This window comes from Ambystoma mexicanum, chromosome 7p (genome assembly GCF_040938575.1).
Source record: "Ambystoma mexicanum isolate Mex_15411 chromosome 7p, UKY_AmexF1_1, whole genome shotgun sequence".
Classification (NCBI taxonomy): Eukaryota; Metazoa; Chordata; class Amphibia; order Caudata; family Ambystomatidae; genus Ambystoma; species Ambystoma mexicanum.
In genome coordinates, this window is record NC_090939.1 from 150,370,673 (window position 1) to 150,393,192 (window position 22,520).

Consider the following 22,520-nt stretch of genomic DNA (forward strand, 5'->3'; position numbering starts at 1 on the left):
CAGCCCAAGGGGGGGAATCCAGCCAAGCGCCTAACCCGGGGAACTTCCCTCCTAACTTCCCCCAGGAGGGCAGAAATTCACCAAATCCTGGGCAGAACTTTTTCCCCAGGTATCCACCCAATTTCCAACCCCAAAACCATCCATCCTTCTTTCCCCAATTCCCTGAGCCCAGACAACCTAATCCGGGAGAGGGGAGGCCAAGGGTGGAGGGGTACCCAAATCTTCCCAATCCGGGGTATTACCAGAGAAGGGATAGCTATCCTTCCCGGGATCAGCCCAGGGGAGAAAATAGAGCCCCGTATCAGCCTGAGCGGGTTTCACAACTTGAGCGCCAGGTCCAAAATATGGCACGGGATCTGGGTCACATACTGAGGGCTCAACAGAACCCTCAGATGAGCATGCCACCGCAGAATGCCCCAAACTCTGGGCCTGGTGCTCCAGAACAATGACGGGGGCAGCACCCCGATAACCCACCGGTTCCCTGGGAGGAGGCACAAGGGGAAGGGGGGTGTAAAGCCTTGGAGGAAGCTTCCTTCCCAACTTGTAAACAGCCCCTGGAAAACCAGGAACCGGAAACATAATCTCCTACCCCTGAAAGTCTGCCACCCAAGGAGCAGAGAGGAGGTAGGAGAAACAAAGGACCCAAACAGACCCATTTTGTGGAGGAGGTACAGGTCTTCCAATTTGAGGGAGAAGGATCCTCAGAGGATCCTGGGAAAAGGATCTTCTCCTTCAGAGATGGGGGAACTCCTCCCAAGGAAAAATGGGTCCCAAGAGATTCCAATCCAGACTGGGTAGATGTGGGGATTGAGCTGTCGCCGCCCATCATTCTATCCCAGAACCAACAATACCAAAATCCAATGGGTCAAACCCATCCTGATGACTGCCTCCAAAAAGGGGGGGGCCGCCCAGAACCCGAAACCATTTCCAGTTGACAACTTTTTCTTTTAGATTCAAATGGCTCTCCACAGAATTCTGCCCAAATCTCTTCTCTTGCAATGTCAAAAACCAGAAAATTGGCCCACCAGTTGTCCAAAAATGTGCATTATCTGTGCCCCCTTGAGGAGAAGGAGGGAAGATATTATGCCCCGGTACAAGTACAGGGGGAGGGTACAATTTCAGCGCTGGTGGACACTGGATCTCAAGCTACCCTTCTGTCCAGAAGGGCCTTTGATGAACTGAATTTAGGAAGGGGAGAGAATTATCGTATTCCTCTCACCTCTCTTCCTGGACAACTCCAGAACTTTGACGGGAAGGATATTCCCGTCGAGGGGACGGCAGATTTGGACATTAAAATTGGGCGTCACAGGTTGAAACACCCGGTCATAGTAGTGACTCCAGAGGGCACCCCTTGTTTACTAGGGAACGACCTCCTGAGAAGGTTGTCACCTCTAATAGATTGTGTAAACAAGGTCCTCTGGACCCAGACTAGCCCACCAATAAAATTAAAACAGAGTGTCAACCATGTTAGTTTAAATGGCACCTACCACATGGTTGAACAAAAATCTGACCAAGTAGAATTTCACTTCCAGAACAACAAAATTCCAGACGTGACAGTAATAGCAGTAGGACAACAGACTGGTGGTGGGGGGTCCTCTCTATTTCTGAAAATCAACCTTCCTTCCAGTTTAAGGTGGTATTCCACACTGGAAGGAAATACTCTGAAATTCTTTACCAATCCACAATCAGACACTCCCACTCCTATAGTCCAGAAAGATGTGAAATCAGCTCAGAGCCTGGCTGATATTCAGCAAATTGGAGAGCAGTTGTTCATCCCTGTTCAGTTAAATGATGGGAAGGACTCTGTTCTAGCTCGAGTGTGTGTGAACAACGGTAAGAGCTTCATCAGCGAAGCCATGTTCCGCCAACTCCCAAAAGATCCAGCCATTCCCACATTCAAACTGATAGACAAATGGGAAATGGATCTGGAAACACCCAATTCCAAACATCTCCTGCTAAGCAGGTGTATGCTCAAAATCTCCATTGGCAAGAAGAGCATAGTCCATAATTGTTGGGTCGTGCGAGACGTCACTGCCGCCTTTTACTTAGGCAGTGACATTCTCAATCGCTTCGCCATTAGTTTGGACCTAATAAACTTCAAAGCTTGGTCCCGATTAGCGGATAATCCCATGGGCTTTGATGATCAAGAAAAAGCATTTAGGTCAGCTCAATTGCTACCTTATGCAGTTGAAATTCAGCTTAAAGAGGAAGTCACCATCCCAGAAAGGACCCGACAATTCTCCCTGGAAGTGAAAGTTAAAAGAGGACAAAAATTGAAAAACCCTGATGCTTATATTCATCTAAATGCTTCTCTCCAACAACAAGGGGGGTTAGGGGTAAACCCAACACCATTAGTCAACATAGAACATGACATCATTCCAATAGAGGTGGATAACAGCGATTTACAGAGTATTACTCTAGCCGCAGGCACCATCATTGGAATGGCGGTTGATGACCGACATTTCTCCATTGATTTAGGAAATGAACTGTTAGGACCAATCCCCAAGGACTGTTTTGACAGTGACAGTGAGGACAATACAACACCAGACAGGATTTTCACCCGGCATGGGGGGAACTTCCTGGTGTACACTTCTTGCCCTTATGGTAAGGAAGATGTGACTTGTGACTTCAGGAGGGATGAAGTGATTTTCCAGGTCCATGAGGGCTGCCTTTCCCACCTGAAGCCTCCAGTCCAAAACAGCACTCTGACCAGGGACTTCTCCACCCAGCTGGAGGAGGCCGCTGAGATAGCCAAACCAGAAGTCTTTCCAGGCTTCAGGCAGATGGTGGAAGAGAGAGTCAACCTAGCTGATGCCTGTGTGACTCTGGAACAGAAGCAAAAGTTGAAACAAGTTTTCTTGGATTTCCAAGATCTCTTTGCGGTAGACTCATTGGACTGTGGTCGCACCGACATCCACACAACGACAATTCCCACGGACCCTGGCATGACTCCAGTGTTTGTGAAGCAATATCGCTTGCCTCTCGCATCCATGGAGTCCCTTACTGAAATAATTAAGAATCTTGAGTCCCGGGGAATAATCCGTCCAGTCCACAGCACCTTCAATAATCCAGTGCTGGGAATATTGAAGCCAAACGGCCAATAGAGATTCTGCGCCGACCTTAGGAAGCTCAACAAATGGGTCCATACTTCCCGATGGCCTCTTCCCTACATTGACCAAGGGCTGGCCCAGATCCAGGAGTCACAGGTATTCACTGCAATAGACCTGACCAATGGATACTGGACCGTGCCTGTCAGTAGGGAGGACCAATACAAACTGGCTTTTACCTTTGGGGGCCAGCAGTACACATGGACCCGGACTCCCTTCGGATACCTCAACTCCGCAAATGAGTTCAATATTTTCCTACATAAGGCCATGCCCGACCTGGGTGAGAGGGGTAACCTGGCTTATGTAGATGATGTCCTCATCAAAAGTTCATCTGTGGAGGAACACATAGCGGAGATCCGTTATGTTCTGACCCAGTTGAGGGCCGCCGGAGCAAAACTTTCCTTTCAGAAAGCACAGTAGTGTTGAACCCGTGTTAATTTCTTGGGGCATGAGATTACTCCTGAGGGTCTCTGTCCCCAGGAAAAGAAAGTGGAAGCACTTCAGAAACTGAAGGACCCCACCACTCTGCGGGAACTAAGGAGCCTCCTTGGACTGACTAATTACAGCAGAAAGTTCATTGAGGGCTACGCAGAGATCACCAGACCCCTGATTCATCTCTTGAAGGGGGGGGTCAAGTGGGAATGGGGTCCAGAGCAATCCGAGGCAGTAAGACAACTCAAGAGAAGCCTCTCACAAGCGCCTTGCCTAGCTTACCCTGTCAGAAACAAGGAGTTCTTCCTGGACACAGGGTTCTCTAATACATGCTTGACGGCAGTATTATACCAAAAGCATGACAAGGTCAATAAAGTAATCTCCTATGCGAGCAAAACTTTATCCTCTGTGGAGGAAAAATTCAACGATTGTGAGAAGGCACTCCTGGCTACGGTGTGGGCATTGAAGAATTACCGCTCGTTTATCCAGGGGGAACACATCATAGTGGAGACTCCACACCAGCCTCTGCAATACCTCCAAAGTGACAGAATCCGGGCCGGAAATGTGAGTAATTCCCGAATTACTTCCTGGATTCTGTCAATGCAAGGCTTTCCTGTGGAGGTCAGATATGGCCAAAACAAGAAGAGTCCCTTCGCGCAAGGTCTGGCTGACTTGCATGATTGTGCCAGAGAAAACTGTCTCGAGGACGAAAGTCTAAAAATCAAGGACAACATGGAGGCATACCTTAATTCCCCACACAAAGTCTTTGAAGAGGACAAGTGTGAAGGGATGCCCTCTGTCTATGTGGATGGATGCTCTTACCATGTTGACAACAACGGGGAAAAAGAACTGGTGGCCGGCGTAGGGAACGCATGGGTGAATGAGTCCCCAGAACCCTCCGCTGGATAAAAAATTGGTCCTCGAAGTAGTCAGGTGGCAGAGTTGATGGCTGTGCATCAGGCAATCCTCACTGCTGTCCAACATCAACTCCACGAACTAGTCAGAATCACAGATTCGGATTATGTACGGAACGGGTTCGTGGAGCACCTGGTTAATTGGAAAACCAGAGGCATGTTATGTGCTAATAACAAACCCTTGAAACATGGGAAGTTAATCCAAAACATTGATGATCTGGTCACCTCGAATGGGATGACCATCTACTGAAAAAAGATCAAGGGTCATTCCAAAGTAGAGGGACCAGACAAAACTGGAAATGACTTAGCTGATCAGCTGGCCAAAACCGGGGCCATCCAAGGGGATCTAATAGAAATAGAGTCCCTGTTGGGGGAAATCCAGGTCACTGCTATCACTAAGTCCCAGACAAATGCTCACAATGATCTTTCAACTGCACAATGGAGTAAGGAGACCCCTGATGCTGATTTGATAACAGCTCAAAAGGGGGACCCAATAATTGGTAAGTTTTACCAACACATTGAGGACCCTGAGAACTTTCCCCTGACGGATACCGATTACATTGGGAAAGAGGACCTAAGAGTGTTGATGAAATGTCCAAAAAGGTTCCGAATCCAAGACGGTTTGTTGGTAAGGAAATCCCAAGCTGGCCATGATCAGTGGGTGGTCCCTACCTCATTCCGAAGCCTGATGTTAAGTCACGCCCATGATGCGGCCACCGCCGGTCATAGGGGGTTTCACACAACACTGGAAATCTTAAGAGAGGTTGCATACTGGCCGCACATGGGGCAGGACCTCGACCAATACTTGAAGGGGTGTCTTGTGTGTGCACAATTTCAGCCATTATCCCTCACGCACCGTGCACCTCTCCAAAAGAGGGGGATGACACTGCCATGGTCAGATTTGCAAATCGACTTTGTAGGCCCTGTAATTCGCTCGTCTAGAGGAAACAAGTACATGTTGACCGTCACATGCTTGTTTACCAAGTGGGTGGAATGTCTCCCGGCCCCAAATTGCAAGGCAGAAACAGCAGCTGCCCTGATGATTAACCACATCCTTTCCCGTTTTGGTGTACCTCAAAGGATTGAGTCAGACAGAGGTAGCCACTTCACCAGTGAAGTAATGACAAATATGTGGGAGATACTGGGGGTTAAAAGGAAGCTACACATTGCTTACAGGCCAGCTTCTTCTGGAGCAGTGGAGAGATACAACCGAACCATTGTGAGCATATTAAAAAGGTTTGTGGCAGATTCTGGGCCAAGTTGGGATATCCGACTACCTCTGGTCCTAATGGCCATCAGATCTACCCCTTCATCTGCAACTAAAATGTCACCATTTGAGTTGATGACTGGATGCAAGATGGTGCTTCCCCAGCATTTGCTCTACAGAACCCAAGAGCAAACGTTGATAAATGCCTCCACAACTCATGGTTATGAAATCTAGAAAGATCAGCTGATAGCATGAAGACCCACTACGACCTGAAAACCACCAGGAAAGTATACGAGGTGGGGGACCGGGTCTATCTATACAATTTCCAAAGAAACCAGGCCAAACAGCGAAAATTTTTGCCTACGTGGAAGGGACCGTTTGAAATTATAGACAAAATCTCCCCTGTAGCCTATAAGATCCGCATCCCCAAAGGTAGTCTGGCGGAAGGGGAAGACAAGTGGGTCCATATTAATCAGCTAAAGTGTTGCCATCCCAGGCACACTCTGCAACAACTGGAGGAGTCCTCTGCAATACCAGAGGGGACCGCTCCAGATTAATTCAGTTCCCATCCTAAAATATCCCACATATAGTCTCTAAAATATTATGATTTGAAAAAAAGAATGTTTCATATTATATCTTGTTTTTCAAAATAAGAATGCTATGTCTCTTGAGTTATAAAATGTACATGCCGCCCCACTAGATCAATAGTGGTGGAAAAATGTCTATGAATAGGTATTGCCGCTTTTGCTTTATTATCCTAGGAGAGATGAAACCATGGAGACTGACCAAGGAGAACGACCCAGGGACCGGGAGCAAAGATCCGAGGGGCACGGGGTACCGCCCAATATTCCCATCAGGACCGGCGAGGAGAACCGATCGATCCAACCGGATGGAGGAAAAGATGCAGAACTGTGCCATCTACAGAATTGGGAGAAGATGATGCGGACATACCAGCGTGTGGATCAAAACATTCTTTGCACCCGACTCCCCCTCGACTCAAATTCAAAGTGTAGTCGGGTGGGTGGGTTTGTCAAGGGTTTTGACCCATGTTGAATTATTAAACGGGGTAGATGTGGGGTTGAGCTGTCGCCGTCATTCCATCCCAGAACCAGGAAAACCGCGCGGTTGTGCGCACACCAAAATGGTTGTCTAACCTGCCACCCACCAGTGCCAGCATGATGGACCGGAAGCGCCAGGGGTGAAAGGTGGTGTCAAAGGAAAAATAAAAGCGCCTTAAAATCACCTTTGTTTTCCTGAATGCAAGCTAAAAGTGCCTATTTCAAACATTGCAGGATATTCAAAAATCTTACTGAACACCAGCAGACATCTGGCAGAATGAAGTGTTGTGTGCATACAAAATCTGGGAAGATGAAGAGCCCAAAACAATGTTTATAACAAAACTGGCTGAGCTGTGGATGTCAGCAGCTTAATTGAAATTGGATTTAAAACCACTAAAATCAAAATGTTTAAATTAAATGAGTGACCTACTTGTGAGTGTCACATAGGTTGCAATTGTTTAAATGCCATAGTTTTGAACTTAGAATCAGTGTTCTAGCTGCATGTGTAAAAATTGTAAGTTTGGGTTGAATGTAGAAAAATGGGAACTAAAGTGACATTTATCTGAATTCTGCCTGACAACTACCCCCGACAGGAGTTGAACTGGCTCAACAACTCTTCCCAGGCCTGGCTGCATCCTGCTGCCCCTGCCAAAAGGAGATGACACCTCTCTGATTGAATTAGGGTAGTGGCACCTGGGACTGCAGGAAGTTGAACAAAGCCCTGCCCTGGACTCAGGCAAATGTTATATTGGGGGGGCCGTAAAGTGGCTTCCTCTTGGGAGAAACTGGGAGGGGCAGTGCTCTGCTAGCAAGCTGAGCTTGGGGGAAGTGGACAAACCAGAAACTCCACCATGTGCTTGGGGGAAACCACACCCCTTTGGGCCAGAGCATAATTTTAAAAAAGATGGATAATTCATAGTACGGACTTGTCAGAATTATATAAGTAAGATCATTATTCTTGTGATTTTTCTGTGCACGTTTTAAGAGGTGTTAGGACCCTGTGGTGTATTCTGGGGGGTTGCTAGCGGAAAATAGGGTCTTACTCCAAATGTCTGCATGTTAAAAATCTGACACTTCATCAATTAATGTCCATACTCCTTGCGCACATTTGTGTAATTTTTGGTAAATGTCCAATATTGGTAAACCAACCAAAAAGCGCAAAATGTTGTCATTTCTGAATTTCAGCCACGGCTTGAACAGAGACCTGTCTTAATTCATCTGTAATATGTACATGTAATGTCAACCACTTGTGTATCTGGGAAATATGTATTTGAATAACCTGCCACCCACCAGTGCCAGCATGAACAGAGACCTGTCTTAATTCATCTGTAATATGTACATGTAATGTCAACCACTTGTGTATCTGGGAAATATGTATTTGTCTAACCTGCCATCCACCAGTGCCAGCATGATGGACCGGAAGCGCCAGGGGTGAAAGGTGGTGTCAAAGGAAAAATAAAAGCGCCTTAAAATCACCTTATAGGAATCAAATATAGATTTCTGGGCAAATTGACCAGGGGAGGATCCTCTGACCCATAAACAGACCTCATCATGATGACAATCCATTTCCTTCCCCCAATCATGGAAGAGGAGAGAATTGGGCCAATGACAAGTAGAGAGGGGCAGGCTCAGTCATGCCACGCACACACCCATTTTCAAAACACATAAAAAGAGCCACTGAAACCCAGGTAGGGACATTCACTTTCCACTTTCTTGCGGGACGCTTTGCCGGGAGACTTCAGACTTCACATCCAGAGATCCAGACTTCAAATCCATCAATCTCCAGAGACCAGAAATTAACTCCAGAATTTGTAGCAGAGAGGCCTGAATCCACAAGCTGAATCCTCTTCAGCAGGCCTCAAAACCAACCAAACTATTCAACAGCTGGGCAAGCTGTTTGAATTCTTTGCCAAGAACTTTTGCAAGAACCTGTAGCAGTATCCAGAAAGCAGTGCTGTATCCGGAACCAGAGAGAACCACAAACCAGACCGTTGTGAGCAGAACCGGTGCTTGACAGACCCAGAGAGCAGAGCTGACCCAGATAGCCGGGACTTCGGAACCACCCGCCGGAAGTCCCGTCCAACCTGACCAGACCTTGACGGCTTATTTCAAAAATATAGTGTGAGTACTCACTGTGCAAAACCAATCTCTTAGTTTAAAATAATCTAATCCAAACTATTTTAGCCTATTAGAACTGCCTCTTGGAATTGTGTCATTCTGTCATCTTTAAAACTGAAAACTGTCATCTGTCATTCTGAGCTTTAAAATTTCAAATCCGAAAAAAACTGCCTTTATTAAATCGGCCGTATCTCCGGAACTGTTTGTGCTAGGAGTTTTAACTGTCATCTTAAAGCTAAGATTCTAAGCTTTCCAACAAGCCTAGAACCGACTTCCTACACCTTATAATGCCTCCGTAATCGCGCTCGACGCACGCGACTACATTTTCCACGATTTGACATTTTGCACAATTTCAGCCACGTGTAAAAATCAGCAGCTCCTTGCTTTCCTTTGCTAAAATTCGTTTTAACCTGCTAGTTACTCATAGAGCATTGCTAAAGTGAGCCTGAACTAATATAAACTAGATATCACCCACCCTGAACCTCTAGAGGGAATTAAAAGCATTTTTAGCACATTTCCCTCTTCATTGTCATCACATTCAAAGCATTTTGGGCCTGTGTTTCAAACTTCTACCTGTTTTCCTCTAAGCTTGCTGGAGGGGAACTGAATTTCGTATTGTATTTGATTGCATTCCTGAGAACTGTGTACTCTTCTTTCCATCTCCTTATATTGCATAAAGGGGGGGAGTGAATTGTCAGGAAAAGTGATTACATTGTCTTTTGTTGAAGCCATATCCAGTTATTTTCTGTACTGCATTTCATTCATCATTGCATTGTCCTTGAAGCCATAAAGGCATTCTCTACCACCTTATTTCTCTTTTCCTATCATAAGTAACCAAGAACTGTGCTACTGTAGGATTACCTATTGCTGATTACTGCTCATATTCACAAGTGTGCTATCCATTATCAATTTATTTATAGAAGTGTGATATATATATATATTGTTTAATTTTTCAAATAAACCTTTTAAATTTGCAAAACAAATCTACTTCTTGGCTCAGTGGGATCAGGGGGATTCTAAGAGAGGGGTGTTATACAAGGGTTCATCATCCAGATTATAACTTGCCATATAAATATATAAATAAGGGCTTCCCTTGGGCATCCCAGACAAGGCACTGACTTAGTGGGATTGCTTGATTGGAGTCACTTACACTTTCTCCTGCAGCTTACTCATCTCATACAATCCCCGAGCAGTGAATCAAAGGAGGTGAGCAGAAAGATAAACTAACAGATTTTGCAGTAACATCTGGACTGTGGTGTCTAGCGAAAGTGTAAATTGAGGACAATGTTGCCACACGACAAATATCCCTAACCGGGACCGACCCTTTGTAAGGCAGTTGGCACAGAGACCCCTCTAATTGAGCGTGCCCTGATGTCAGAAGGCAGCTCCCTGCCTGCAGACTGATAGCAGTGCACTATGCACAAAATGATCCACCGGGATACTGTTTGTTTTGTTACTGCCAGACCCTTACGGGCTAGCGAACAGGCCAAAGAGAGTTGGTCAGTTTTTCAGAATTCCGACGTCCTTGCAACGTAGAAATTCAGGGCCCCTTTGGAATTTTAGTCGATGGAAATGCTCCTCTTGTTTAGAAGGGTGTGAAGGTGAGTAGAAGACTGGCAGGTCTATGGCCTGCGATAGATGAAACTCGGACAACACCTTCGGTAGAAATCCCGGCCTTACTTTAAGTGAGACCTTTTCTCGCAAGAATAGCCGAAAGGGCGGTTTTCAACAAAGGGCCTGCAACTCACTAACCTTCCTAGCGGATGTTATTGCCACTAAGAAAGCTGTATTCAAAGAGCGCAGCCGCAAAGAACAGGTATGGATGGGCTCAAAAGGAGCCGCCACCAGGAAAGTTAGAACCAGATTAAGATCCCAATCTGGGACAACAAAGTTGGCGGAAACTTATTTACAAGGCCCTTCAGGAATTGAGCCATGACTGAGATTGTAAAATATGAACCTTGATCCAGGGACCTCTTAAACACAGACAAAACCGCCAAATATCCTTTCACTGTGATGACATGAAGGCATGCTGAGGACAGTGACAGAAGGCTCTCCATCACTGAAGTGGTGGGGCAAGAAATAGGGTAAATCTCGCGTTCCCTGCACCACGTCTCAAATCGTCACCACCTGCACGCGTACAGAGATCTTGTGGATGTTCTGCGTGCGACCAGCAACACCTCAAGCACCTCCTCAGAGAGGTCCCAGTCATCATATCTCATCCTCTCAAGAGCCACGCATGTAGGTTGAGGGACTCTGGGTTTGGGTGCAGCACCCAACCTTCCGACTGGGATCGGCGATCTGGCCGCCGAAGCAACCAGAGAGGTGGGCAGATGGTCAGATCCAGACGGTCTTCGTCCTCCTCACCCAGTCCGGGATGATCAAGATCATGGTTGCTTGGAACCTCTTGAGTCTCCTGAGATCCCAAGGAATGACGGGAATCAGAGGGAAGGCGTACTGGAGAGGGTAGGTCCAGTCCACTAGAAACTCGTCTGCTAGCGCGCCATTCGCTGTGAATTCTGTTGAGCAAAACTGTCTGCACTTCCTGTTTGACTCTGTGGCAAACAGGTCCACTGTTGGGTATCTCAGCGAGAGAAGATTTCCTCCAGGATTTCCTGGCACACTTATCCCACTCATGTGAGACCATGCTCTGTCTGATCAGAGCATCCACCCAAACTGTTCTCTGCCTGCCAGATGAACTACCGAGACAGAGACCGAGATCTGGTTCTCCAATAGCCAGAACAACAGCTGCATCGTCTCTCTGTAGAGGGGGAGAGGGCGCACGCCACCTTGCTTGTTCAGATAGTGCACATCCACTGTTTTGTCTGTCAGAATAAGGACATGCTTCCCCTTCAGAGACGGCGCCAATGCTCACAGGGCTAACCTGATAGCTCGCAACTCAAGCCTGTTGATGTGTCACCTGGCTTCCATTGCTGACCAAAGGCCAGTCACCTGCAAATCCTCACAGTGAGCACCCCAACCCTTCAGAGAAGCATCTGTGACCACTCGGACCTGAGGCCACAGACATCAGAAGGGCTCCCCTGCCATGAGATCGCTGCTGTCGGTCCACCTACCAAGGTCGTTGACCACTACCCTGGATACCCTGAGGGAGTCAGAGGGTTCAGAGGTACTGGGACCACTAGCCCCGTAAGAGCCATTGAATAGATCTCATGCGCAGCCTGGCCTCTGACACTAGAAAGATACAGGTGACCATGGGCCTAAAAGGTAGAGGAAGGATGCCGATGGTAAGGTGGCATGGTTCCAGAGCTGGTTCACTATCTACGCAATGCTGTTGACTTTGGGGGGAATGGCCTTCCCCTCCCGATTTTCTAAGACTGCTCCGATGAACTGGAGCCTATGGACTGGCATCACGTGAGACTTCAAGTTCAGGGAGAAGCCCAGCCCATGGAGTAGTGAGCAGGTGTCGTCTTGGTGAGACAAAACCTGCTCCGCTGACTTCCCCCAGATACTGTCCAGTCTTCCAGGAACGGTGGAGACTATGGCAGCTTGAACGATAAGACCTTCGGGGAAGGGTGAGAAGACAGAAATTTTGGGTCTACTCTTGCCGGCCTATATTTTACGGTCATGGAGGAGCTGACTGGGGGGATGGAGCAGGGATGATGCCACAGAGAGGCTACAGGGTTGGCAATTGCCAGATTCAAAGGCATGTTCCATTCCGTAACCGGACCATCATTCAGTATATCTGTTAGCTTGTACCATTGTATTGGCATTGACGATGCCTGCAGTCCCAAAGTGTCAAGGTGCCCTAAACTTCACATGGGTGTGGGTATATGGCAGGCTTTGCTGGAATCCCAGGTGTGTCCATCCCGCTGGCATCGTGAAGCCCCAGTGCCAGCTCTAAAAGCTGAGCTTGGTCGTCGAAATAGTCAACGCCCCCTGTTCCCATGAAAATAGGATCGACTCCCCCCTGGTCATCCGCGTCATCAATGCCGAAAATGGATGACAATAGTGCCAAAAACAATCTGTCTGGGAGAGCGGAGTAAAGGATTTGTTGCACAGCGTCAGTGCCAAGGGCTTGCACTTCGGCACTGATAAGGTAACTGTCGGTGTCGACTAAGTCTGTGAAACCGCGACGGTGTCAGGGGCGCTCAGACCTTGATTTGCGCACGAAAGCCCTGGCATCAAAGGTTTTGGTGCCTTCTTTGGCATCAAGCCAAAGGCTACGCTGACACCGATGGCATCGGCACTGGGGCTTGTAAGGGGTCAGTATTAACAAGCAACACTGTTGCCTCCGAGGCCTGCTGCTTTGGGGTGGCCCTCGTGTCTGCAGTGGCATGTTTATGAAACATTTCAAGCATGGCAACCTTGAAATCTTCCCACTCCTGACGAGTGGTAGGCCCAGTCGAAGGCTACCTCCTTCCATTGACGAATCAGAGTCTCAACGGTGACGCCTCTTTTTTTTGCGGCATGATGGCATGAAAGAGTGGAGTGGCTCCTGGAATGGGACTGCTGCTTCTTCTGCCGATGTTTCCATTTATCTTTTTTCCGGGGTAGGCCCCTCGGTCTCGGCCTACAAGCACCGGATTCTCGACCACTCAAGGAGATTTTGAAGGCGGTCAGCCGAAAGCAAGTTTAGCAGCACGCTTGCGCCCTGATTTCGGGTGCATTTTAGTGCACAACGCACACCCCTCAATGTCGTGAACCGTGCCTAGGCATATCTCATGCGGGTCGGTAACCGACATTTTGGAAATACAGTCGGAACACTGCTTGAAACTTGAAACCTGGGCGAAGGACATCTTGCGGTCAAGGAAAAAATTGAATTCTGACAAAAATACGTCAAGTAGAGTTGAAGACTCGATCATTGTGTCCCCAAAGCAGCGCGTCAAGTGTGCAGAAAAAAGAAGAGCTGAGGTGTGGGACATAGTGACGTTGTATATATACGAAGCCTGACGTCACGCCCGGAGCCGGCAATCGAGCACCAAGCTAGACGGCTCGACGGCCGAGTCAAGATCCACTATACCCCCCTTTCGAAGTATTTCTGAAGCAGCAGAGCTGGATGAGGATATCTAACAGATGAGGAATCTGCGGGAGAAAGGCAATCCATTGAATGAATGTAAACGCATTGGTACAACATCACCCACAAAAATTAGAGAAAATAGTTGGTGAACATTGCATATATCCTGGGATTAGCATGCACACCCTTTGGGTGACAATCCTGCATGGTAATTTTAAAATACTGAGAGTCAGGGGTACTTGAAATATGAAAATGATTCAATAACAGACGGTTTTGGCTCACTGTCCAAGTTGACTGGCTTCCCCGCCTTCCTCTTCCTTCCCTCCTCCCCAGCAACCAGTCAGTCAAACTTGGAGGAGCATAAGAAATATTAATCTGAAATCTTAAGGGGTTCCTTTACAACCTGTTCATCAAAACAAAAGGGTGTTATTTTCTCCTCTGCTGTTGTAGTCTGAACAAAGTGGATTGTTATTTAAAAAGAAAGTCTGTGAACAATAGGACAATTTATAATGGCATTTCTCTCACCTTCCCCTAAATAGCTATTTACTAAAGCAACAGCTCTGCATTGTTGATGTGCTGAGCAAAGTTACACTTTACTGCCATATTTTTTATGACACTGTGAAATGCAAACTATTTACACTGTGCAAAAGGTTAGGCTGGCTTCTCTCATATGAAGGAGTTATCTGCTTTTGTTGTACTAGACCTGCCTGAAGAAAAGCTTTTTGTTGCCCTGGACAGTTAAACAACAAATTAAATGTTGGCTGGATCATCATTTCAACGATAACTTACCCTGCTTAACACAGTTACCTTCTCATGTTTTGAAACCCCTTACCACCATAAGGACAATTAAGTGATAAACCGTGACCTTTAGGTCAGGTGTTCCAAGTGGAAGCGCCATGCCCCCTAAGTACCACACCAACACTATCCATGTTACCCTTGCGTACAGCTGGTTTCCTAACCTTAACTTGACTGAAAAGATCAAATGCTTCTTATTCTACCACCCTTTCCAATTGTAGATTTGGCTCTGCTTAGACAAAGGTGCATGGGTGCTTGGATAATTAAGACCAGAGCAGAAAAACTAACAACATAAAAACAGCAAGTGACTTGAAGCCATTGACTGGAATGTCACAACTAGCCAAGGACAGATCCTTTTTAGACAAACATGAAATAGGTGTACGAATCGCCTGTAGTCATGTGATTACTTGCTGCATTGTCCTGATGAAGCCATGGTGCATGAAACACTTTGAACCACTCTTTGTAACGTTTGTCTACTGCCTTGTTTGTGGCAGTTGACCGGCAAACAAGAATACAACCTATCAAATTCACAGGTGGAAAAAAGGCTAGATTTCTGCTGGCAGGTTTTACAAATGGACATGACAAAAAATAAAATGCATACAATACTTGGCAGATTTAACAGAAGGTTTAGGTGTACTGCAAATGCTGGGTTTACCTTGAGTTAGTGTGCCTGGGAAGCGCAGCTCTACAATCTCACTCCAGTTACTCCAACGCCCGGATTTGTTGGGTTTGCAGCGCACTTGCAACAGATATGACTCTCCAGGAGCCAGGTCAAACAGATGCAGCCGTGTTTCTGTTAAAGGTCCTTTTATCTGTGGAAGGAGGGAAAAAGACATGTGTTCAAGCATGCCTAGTACGTAGGTGGTAAAGGTAAATTCAAAAACAAACTTGCCCTTCATGACGGCCATCTCTTGATGTAAAGATACTCTCGAGTAGCAGAAGAAAACAAGGGGAGTAAGTATCACACCCACTAAGGATCAGTCCATCCCCCCTCTCTCCCTGACATACCATTAGTGTCCAAATGAAGCAGCAAATGCAGGTCAAATATAAGTTGTCACAGGGTTTTATTACCACTTCTACCACTTTCTTCCCATAAGAGACCTGAAAGGGTTTCTAAGCGTCCTTTATTCTGAATTCAGGATGATGGATCAGCTAACAATTACCCAGGAGCGGCTAAAAAATGCTTCTCGTTCCCATATTGGTTGTGCAGGGGGGGATGGGTAGGGTGTTTGTCTCTGGACTCCCCATTGCATAATGCTTTAAGTAAGAGGAACACAGTGGGTGTCTCTAAAGCATTACAAAGGGGCCATGGCTCACAAGATCGGGCGTGGGCCTAGTTATCAATGTTTATTATTTTGTTAATCTTCATGATATTAGTAGCCCATAACCTGCAGCATGTTCAGAGTCTGAAACCCTTGCACATAGACATTCTGTATTCCCTCGGTACCAGGTCTTTGGCTTGACCCCAACTGATCGTTGTAGGCAGTGCTTGTCATTAAGTGGTCCATGGGCTGGAGCGGGCTGGAGCGGGCTGGAGCGGTCGACCTGTCCAACTAATCGACCTCTTAGTGACGAGCAGGGACCCAAACATGCAAGGTGAGGAGCGGCTGGCATGGAAGGGGCTAGCTGAATGCATGGTGGGGGTGTACATTTAAGGTGGGGAAGGGTTGGGAGGAAGTGAAGACACACATGGGGAGTCCAGTGGAATGGCGTGGAAGTAAAGGGGCAGGGTATAACACGCAACTCTAGAGGAGATCTGAGAAGGTGAGGGCAGAGGGGTACTATTCGCGGTAGGTAACTAACCGGGCAAGGCGGGCGGGCGTGGGTGGGAGTGTCGGAAGGGATAGTGCAACATAGGGACTGTGTGTGGGGGCAGTCCGGGTGGAGCAACAGGAAAGGTGGGATTTTGCGGGCTTGGAAAGAAGCAAACAGATAGGGGGATAGGTAAAAGTACAAAAGGGGAGGTGGAGGGATTCATTTTTGTGAGGGACGATGAGCGGTTGCTTATGTCGATCACCTGGGATCGGCCAATATGCAACTGCTCATAGGAAAGAATAGGGGTTCAGCAGTTGGAGGGGTTGAGCAGGTTGGGTCGAGGAAAAGGTTGTCCATTTTGTGGATGAAAAAAAGACACAAAACCTCCATTGTTCCAACTACAAACCTTGCTGTTATGAGTGAACCTATGACTAAAACAGAAGAACTAAAGACTGCACAAACGTGCAAGTGGTACGGCCATACATTTTTCAAGAACGAAAAGAACAGCCTCCTTTTTTATAATGTTCTTCTGTACGTTTTATGCACTTTAAATGTTTCCAGCTAAGTTAACAGAGAGACCAGGTAACTTGCCCTGGATCACATAGTGTTGCTGGTGTTTGGGAACTTTGACTCCTAGACCCAAATTGGACACAACCATAAATTGCCTGAGCAAGCAAACCTAATGCTACCCCCACACTCAACATCTATATTGTGTTGTAAGTAGAAATGTTGGCCATCACTATTCTTGTTTAACCCGAGGACAAGTCGTACCATTTCAACTAATTTGTTTTCTTATGGAGATCTAGCAAAAGGGAAGTTTCTCAATCCACCAAATGCAGCAACCTCCCATTTGTTTGACTTGTCTGTGAAGGGCCTCTGGCTCACAAGTGAAGTTTCAATGCGTAAGTAATGTAACAATTAAGCCTGTGGTTTTCTCTCTATAAATGGACATTATTTTATATGGAATGCCATATTAGTGTATTATGCAGGAATGAGGCTTTTTTGAACAGCACATACCTGATAGAATAACAACAAGGTGATCCCAATTTTAGAAGATAAATAAAACAAAAAACAGCAAGGTAAAGTGGTTTATTTGATCAAGTGAAGGAGTTGGAATATGAGGCCAGGTTTCCTTGTATCATACCTTGGAAATGTACGCATTAGACAACACTGCATCCAAACCTATTGTCAGTGTTACACCAACATTCACTGCTTTCATCCCAATACTGGCGTGCCGCGTGCTAAGAGGCTTAGCACGCGGCACGCCAGTATTGAGACGATTCCTTACAGGTCATCCCTCTGAATTAGTGATCTTAAAGTGGATTCTAACCACCATGGAGATGATGAGCATTTGAAGAATGTAGACCATTCTGATGTGAAAATACGGTTGACTATCCATGCAAGCTGTGAAAACCTCAAGAAAGTGAGGGGTATAGCAAGGACGGCACACATTAATATCAAGTATTAGTAATTAGGAAGTGTATTTGCAGTGTGAAAGCGTACATTTAAAGCCTTGAAGATGACCAGTGGTCAAAACACATGTCGGGTGAACGCATCCAATAAATGCTGACTAATTATAATTTGGATACTGTGTATTTGAATTATATTGTGATATTGCATAAGGATAAGCGCAACACTCTGGGAGGCAAACATTTTTCACATTATATTTCTACTCGATAGAGGCAAAGTCTCTGCAACCCAGAGTCTGCAGCTATCCAACTCTACTTCACATTTCAATATTTAGATTTGTTTAAACCTAAGCGCACTTCAAATCCAGGTCAGACCCAAATATTGAACTCTGCTTTCAACATAGTTGTTATTCAAGAGCTAACATAACACTCTGTTCTCAGTAAAACTAGTTTTAAAAACACCAAACCACATTGTAAATCAACTTGACAAAATATAGGATATCTTTATTGAAACATGTTAAACAAAACACGTATGACTTGCTCTGAAGGGGGAAATTAGCATTACAGATAATGTGGGTCTGCAAAAGGCAATCAATCAAACTGTGAAATAAAAAATGCATTTGTGTAATTTCTCATAAAACACTGTCCAATGCAATTATGGATAAACAACATGCACAACTATTCAGGATGAAATGTATGCAATAAACCATATTCCATAAATCAATAGAGGTGATAAACTACTATGTTAGAATAGCAATGACACCACTTAATGTTATTAAGATCCTGCTCTGAATGAATGCACTCATTTATATTGATGTCTTCCTGGTTTCTGCATTGCAGAGTCGAAGCGCTTCAAGGTGTCCCAGAGTCTGTGAATGAAGATAAAGAGGCCAAAGGAGCACGACTGGAGAGCCCAGCCTGGCTGCCTGCCGTTTGTTGAACGATCTAATGCCTGCGCTGGTTCCTGTGGGTGGACCATGAGAGCAAATTGGGGAATCTAAAAATAATGGAGGTCCGAAGTACAGAGAAGAGAGGCTGAGTCAGCACAAGTCGGCAAGCCTGCGAGTTTGAAAACTCACTTGAAGCGCGAATATGACAGACCTAGAGAGATGGAATGAAGAGAGAGAGACTGGAACACCAGACCCAGGGCACCAGACAAGCACGACAAGCTCAGAGAAGGGAAACGAGTAGAGAGACGCTGGAACGCCAGACCCAAGGTGTCAGCTGAGCACAAGAACCCCGAGACGGGAACCAGAGAAAGAGACAAAAGCCAGGGTGCCATCCGAGCAAGAGAAAGCAGTGGGGCCGGAACCTGACATTAAGCGGGGGCGAGACCACGGGAACCCTGTGGTGGACAATCTGTCCCTGCAATGTCGTCCATACCACCGAGTATCAACGGACACAGGATGCCAGATACCTTGTCTACGTTCAAGGTTATCGCCAAGAGGAGAGAAAATGAAAGATGCAGCCGAATGCCCAACTACAACATAAAACAGTAGACTAGAGAAGAGATCACGAAGCAACGAGGCTCCTGAAAGCATTACCCCACAAAATAGAGGAAATGTGGGCAACGAATGTAACAGGTTGCCAAGAAATAAGCTGTATATTATGTACAAAACTCCTCTCATCAGAAATCACATCATAAAAGCCCCCTTTAAGGAAATTACTTTAACTATGGGGAGAAAAGAGGAAATAATATAAGAGAAACAATGAACAACCACCCAGAGAAACCAATTGTGGATAACCGTACACTGGGAAACAGGCAGAGACCCAAACCAAGATATACAAGAATAAGAGAAACAACTAAGACTAATTACAGTGAACCTGAATTTAGAGAAATCCAACAAGTGAAGTTAAATAAAGGAACATACCAAAGTAATACAAACCTTAACTGGCCAAGAGAAAACTGCTACTCTGACATAAGAAACACAAAGGAGAACTCTGAGGATAAGGGAAAACCACAAGTAGCCCTTGAGGAGTTACAGAGACTAATGCAAGCTATCCAAAGATACTATGTGAGGAATTCCTACTACTAAAATAAATAGAAGTACCCTCAGGAGAACAGAGTCATTCTCCTTATATACGTTTTTTTATATAGTGGCATGGTCAGTTAGGGTATTTTTGGACGGCAGACTTTTTCCTTTTGGACTTTCACGATAAACTGATGAGCACATTAGTTAGAAAAGTAAGCAGGGACCACCCATAGTCATAGGGGAAGTGAGGACTTATAATCTTCTTTTGAATAAATACATGTACATCATGTACTCCAAGAGACTGTGTCCTTCTTCTGACTCGCCACAGTAGACAGAAATACAGTTATTCAGGTACTGAGGAGCAACGTCATTGATACTTTTGTAGACTGGGAGAAATTACTTGAAAAGGGAGTGGTTGTGCAAATGGAGCCAACCAGCATGGTGTTGATAGGTAGAAGTGGGGGAGGGTCTGGGTAGGTTGTAGAGAGTAGAAGTAGTGAAGTTGAGGACTTTGTCAAGAAGGAGTAATGAGTAGAGAGGAAGTCCATGAAGTAGGCATGAGCAGTAGTCGAGTTTGTTGAGCACAAGTATGGAGATTTGAGTTTTCAGTTGTCAAAGAGAGGGGAGTAAGAAATGGTTGGATTTTTATTAGAATGTAGAGAAGGTTAATATGAGCAGCAGAGGTGATGGTTGTGATGAGTCGTTGCAGTTGGTTGTCGCTGTCAAAGAGCAACCCAAGCTTGTGAGGGTGGGAGCAAGAAGCTCAGGCAAGAAGGAGATAGGAGAGGTGAGGGATAGCACTATAAACCTTTAGAAACAGGACTTACATTTTTGAAGAGTTCAGCATGAGGCTCAAAGAAGAGAGGTGAGAGGGGTGGTGGACAGTGTATGAAGTGGCAAAGAGGTTCAAAATGATGGGTATATCAGAGAGTTTGGATTGGTGAGCATCAGAGAGGAAGTTGGAGACCTAAATGAGTGCAGTTTCAGGACAGTGTTTACTATGGAAGACAGATTGAACTGGATCTCCAAAGCCGTTATCCTCAAGGTACTTAGTGATCCTACTGAAGACACCAACTCAAGCGCCTTTAAATAATTGGGTGGAAGGGAAACTGGCCAATACTTCACTGGGACAGTTGGTTCAGCAGAAGGCTTCTTCAAAAGAAATACTGCAATTGCAGTTTCGAATTAGGCAGTGAAGAGCCAAGCAGAGAGCGAGAAGGAGTTAAAAAGCTCAAAGAGAATTACAGGTGTTTGCTCCTTTGAAGAGCAAACGGCACAGTAGAAACACAAAATGGTTTTGCACTGCAAAGGACGGCTGCTTATTTGGTAGGAGAGACGGGTGAGAAATAGTCGAGAGTAGACGGTGTAAGGCAGAGAGACAGAGAACAGAATGAGGGTGGGGAAGGGAGATCAGGAATGGCTGTGAATGTCAAGAATTGTAGAGATTTTAGAGGAAAGGTAGATAGCAAAGTCATTAGGAGAGAGGGAGGAAGCAATGGATACTGGCTTGGGGTATGGAAAAAGCTCAGAGGGTAGATGGAAGTTCCTGAGGGTGATTGTGGAAGGAGGAAATTAGGTTTTCTGATTTTTAGTTTAAAGCCATTGAAGGGTTCCTGGAACTTCTGACCTTCCAGTCGTCCTGCAAGGCAGCAGGCCTGAAGTTCAGCTGGTACACAAGGGACATCCATCCACTATCAACGTCTGCTGAATCTGGGGGGCTCCAGCTGATCAGCACGGAAGCAGTGCTCTCCCAAGTTGCAGGATCGCAGCTCAGGTTCAAAGGAGGGTCTGGTTCCACTGGAATACAGGAATCCCCAAAAAAAGAGTTGAAAAGCCAGGAACTGTAGTGACATTTTTTTATGTAAATACAAACCATGACCAAATTATGATCAAAACAAGCATTGGCAAAGTCAATTGTTTTGTCCTTTCCGTAGGCAGACCTGTTCCTGCTATTTACATATTTTTAACATTATAACTTTTACATGTTACAATTTCACTACATTTTACAACCATTTTCACAGTCTTGGCATTGTCATTTTAGTGTTACAGTACACATCTGCATTTTACTTGCTAGGCTCTTTGAAGCTAATCACTTCACCACTCCTCTTGAGCTGGTAAGCTGTAAAACATTATAAGACCTTGTTAAGTGTTGCTTTCTTGCTCTGATGGGGATGTGGAGGGGGTGGAAGAGTTTGGGCACCGAGCGTGCTCTGCTTAAAAAGGCACCTTTTGGTAAGGATGTTGTACTCGTCAAGAAGCACACACTCATCACATTGTGTATCTGATGTATGCTTCTTAAATACCTGACCAAAACAAGCAGCCATTTCTTTGATCTATATCTTCTCTAGGAATCAGTGTTTGCCCCTTTCAGTTTTTTACAAACTCACAGGCGTGTATGTAAATTGAGAGACAAAGTTCCCTCGCTGCTTTTTTTAAGCACTTGTGAAAGACGTCTATGAACCTTCAAAGACCTGCTTTGACATTGGAGTACAAATCCAATCCACTAGTCCCTGTCCGATGATGATACCTCTCTCACAGCTACATTAGCATCCCTCATTTGTTTCTACAGGTTGCCACAATCGGTTGTGAATGAGATCCTCTAACAGCAAACTTTAACATTTCAATGGTACAACATCGCTAATTTAAGCAGACAGTACAGCCCAAATGCCACATTGTTTAACAATAAGTGCCCACCCTCATTGCTTCCCCCGGGTGCCATTCTAGCCACAGATGAGCTGTGTCCTGATCTGGACTTTGTTTTTTTGCTTGTGTGAGTTACT

The 22,520-nt window shown here is 45.8% G+C and overlaps 1 protein-coding gene across 5 annotated transcripts in view; it reads right to left on the reverse strand.

Moving 5' to 3' along the window:
- Positions 1-22,520, reverse strand: part of LOC138525768 (prolactin receptor-like) — a 1,166,304-nt gene that overhangs the window by 354,996 nt on the left and 788,788 nt on the right. For all 5 annotated transcript variants that reach the window (XM_069635962.1, XM_069635963.1, XM_069635967.1 and 2 more), the window contains 2 exons: positions 21,368-21,537; positions 15,259-15,415 (listed from right to left, as the gene is read on the reverse strand). In XM_069635962.1, the coding sequence (XP_069492063.1) occupies positions 15,259-15,415; positions 21,368-21,537 (327 nt within the window). The remainder of the gene's footprint in view (positions 1-15,258; positions 15,416-21,367; positions 21,538-22,520) is intronic.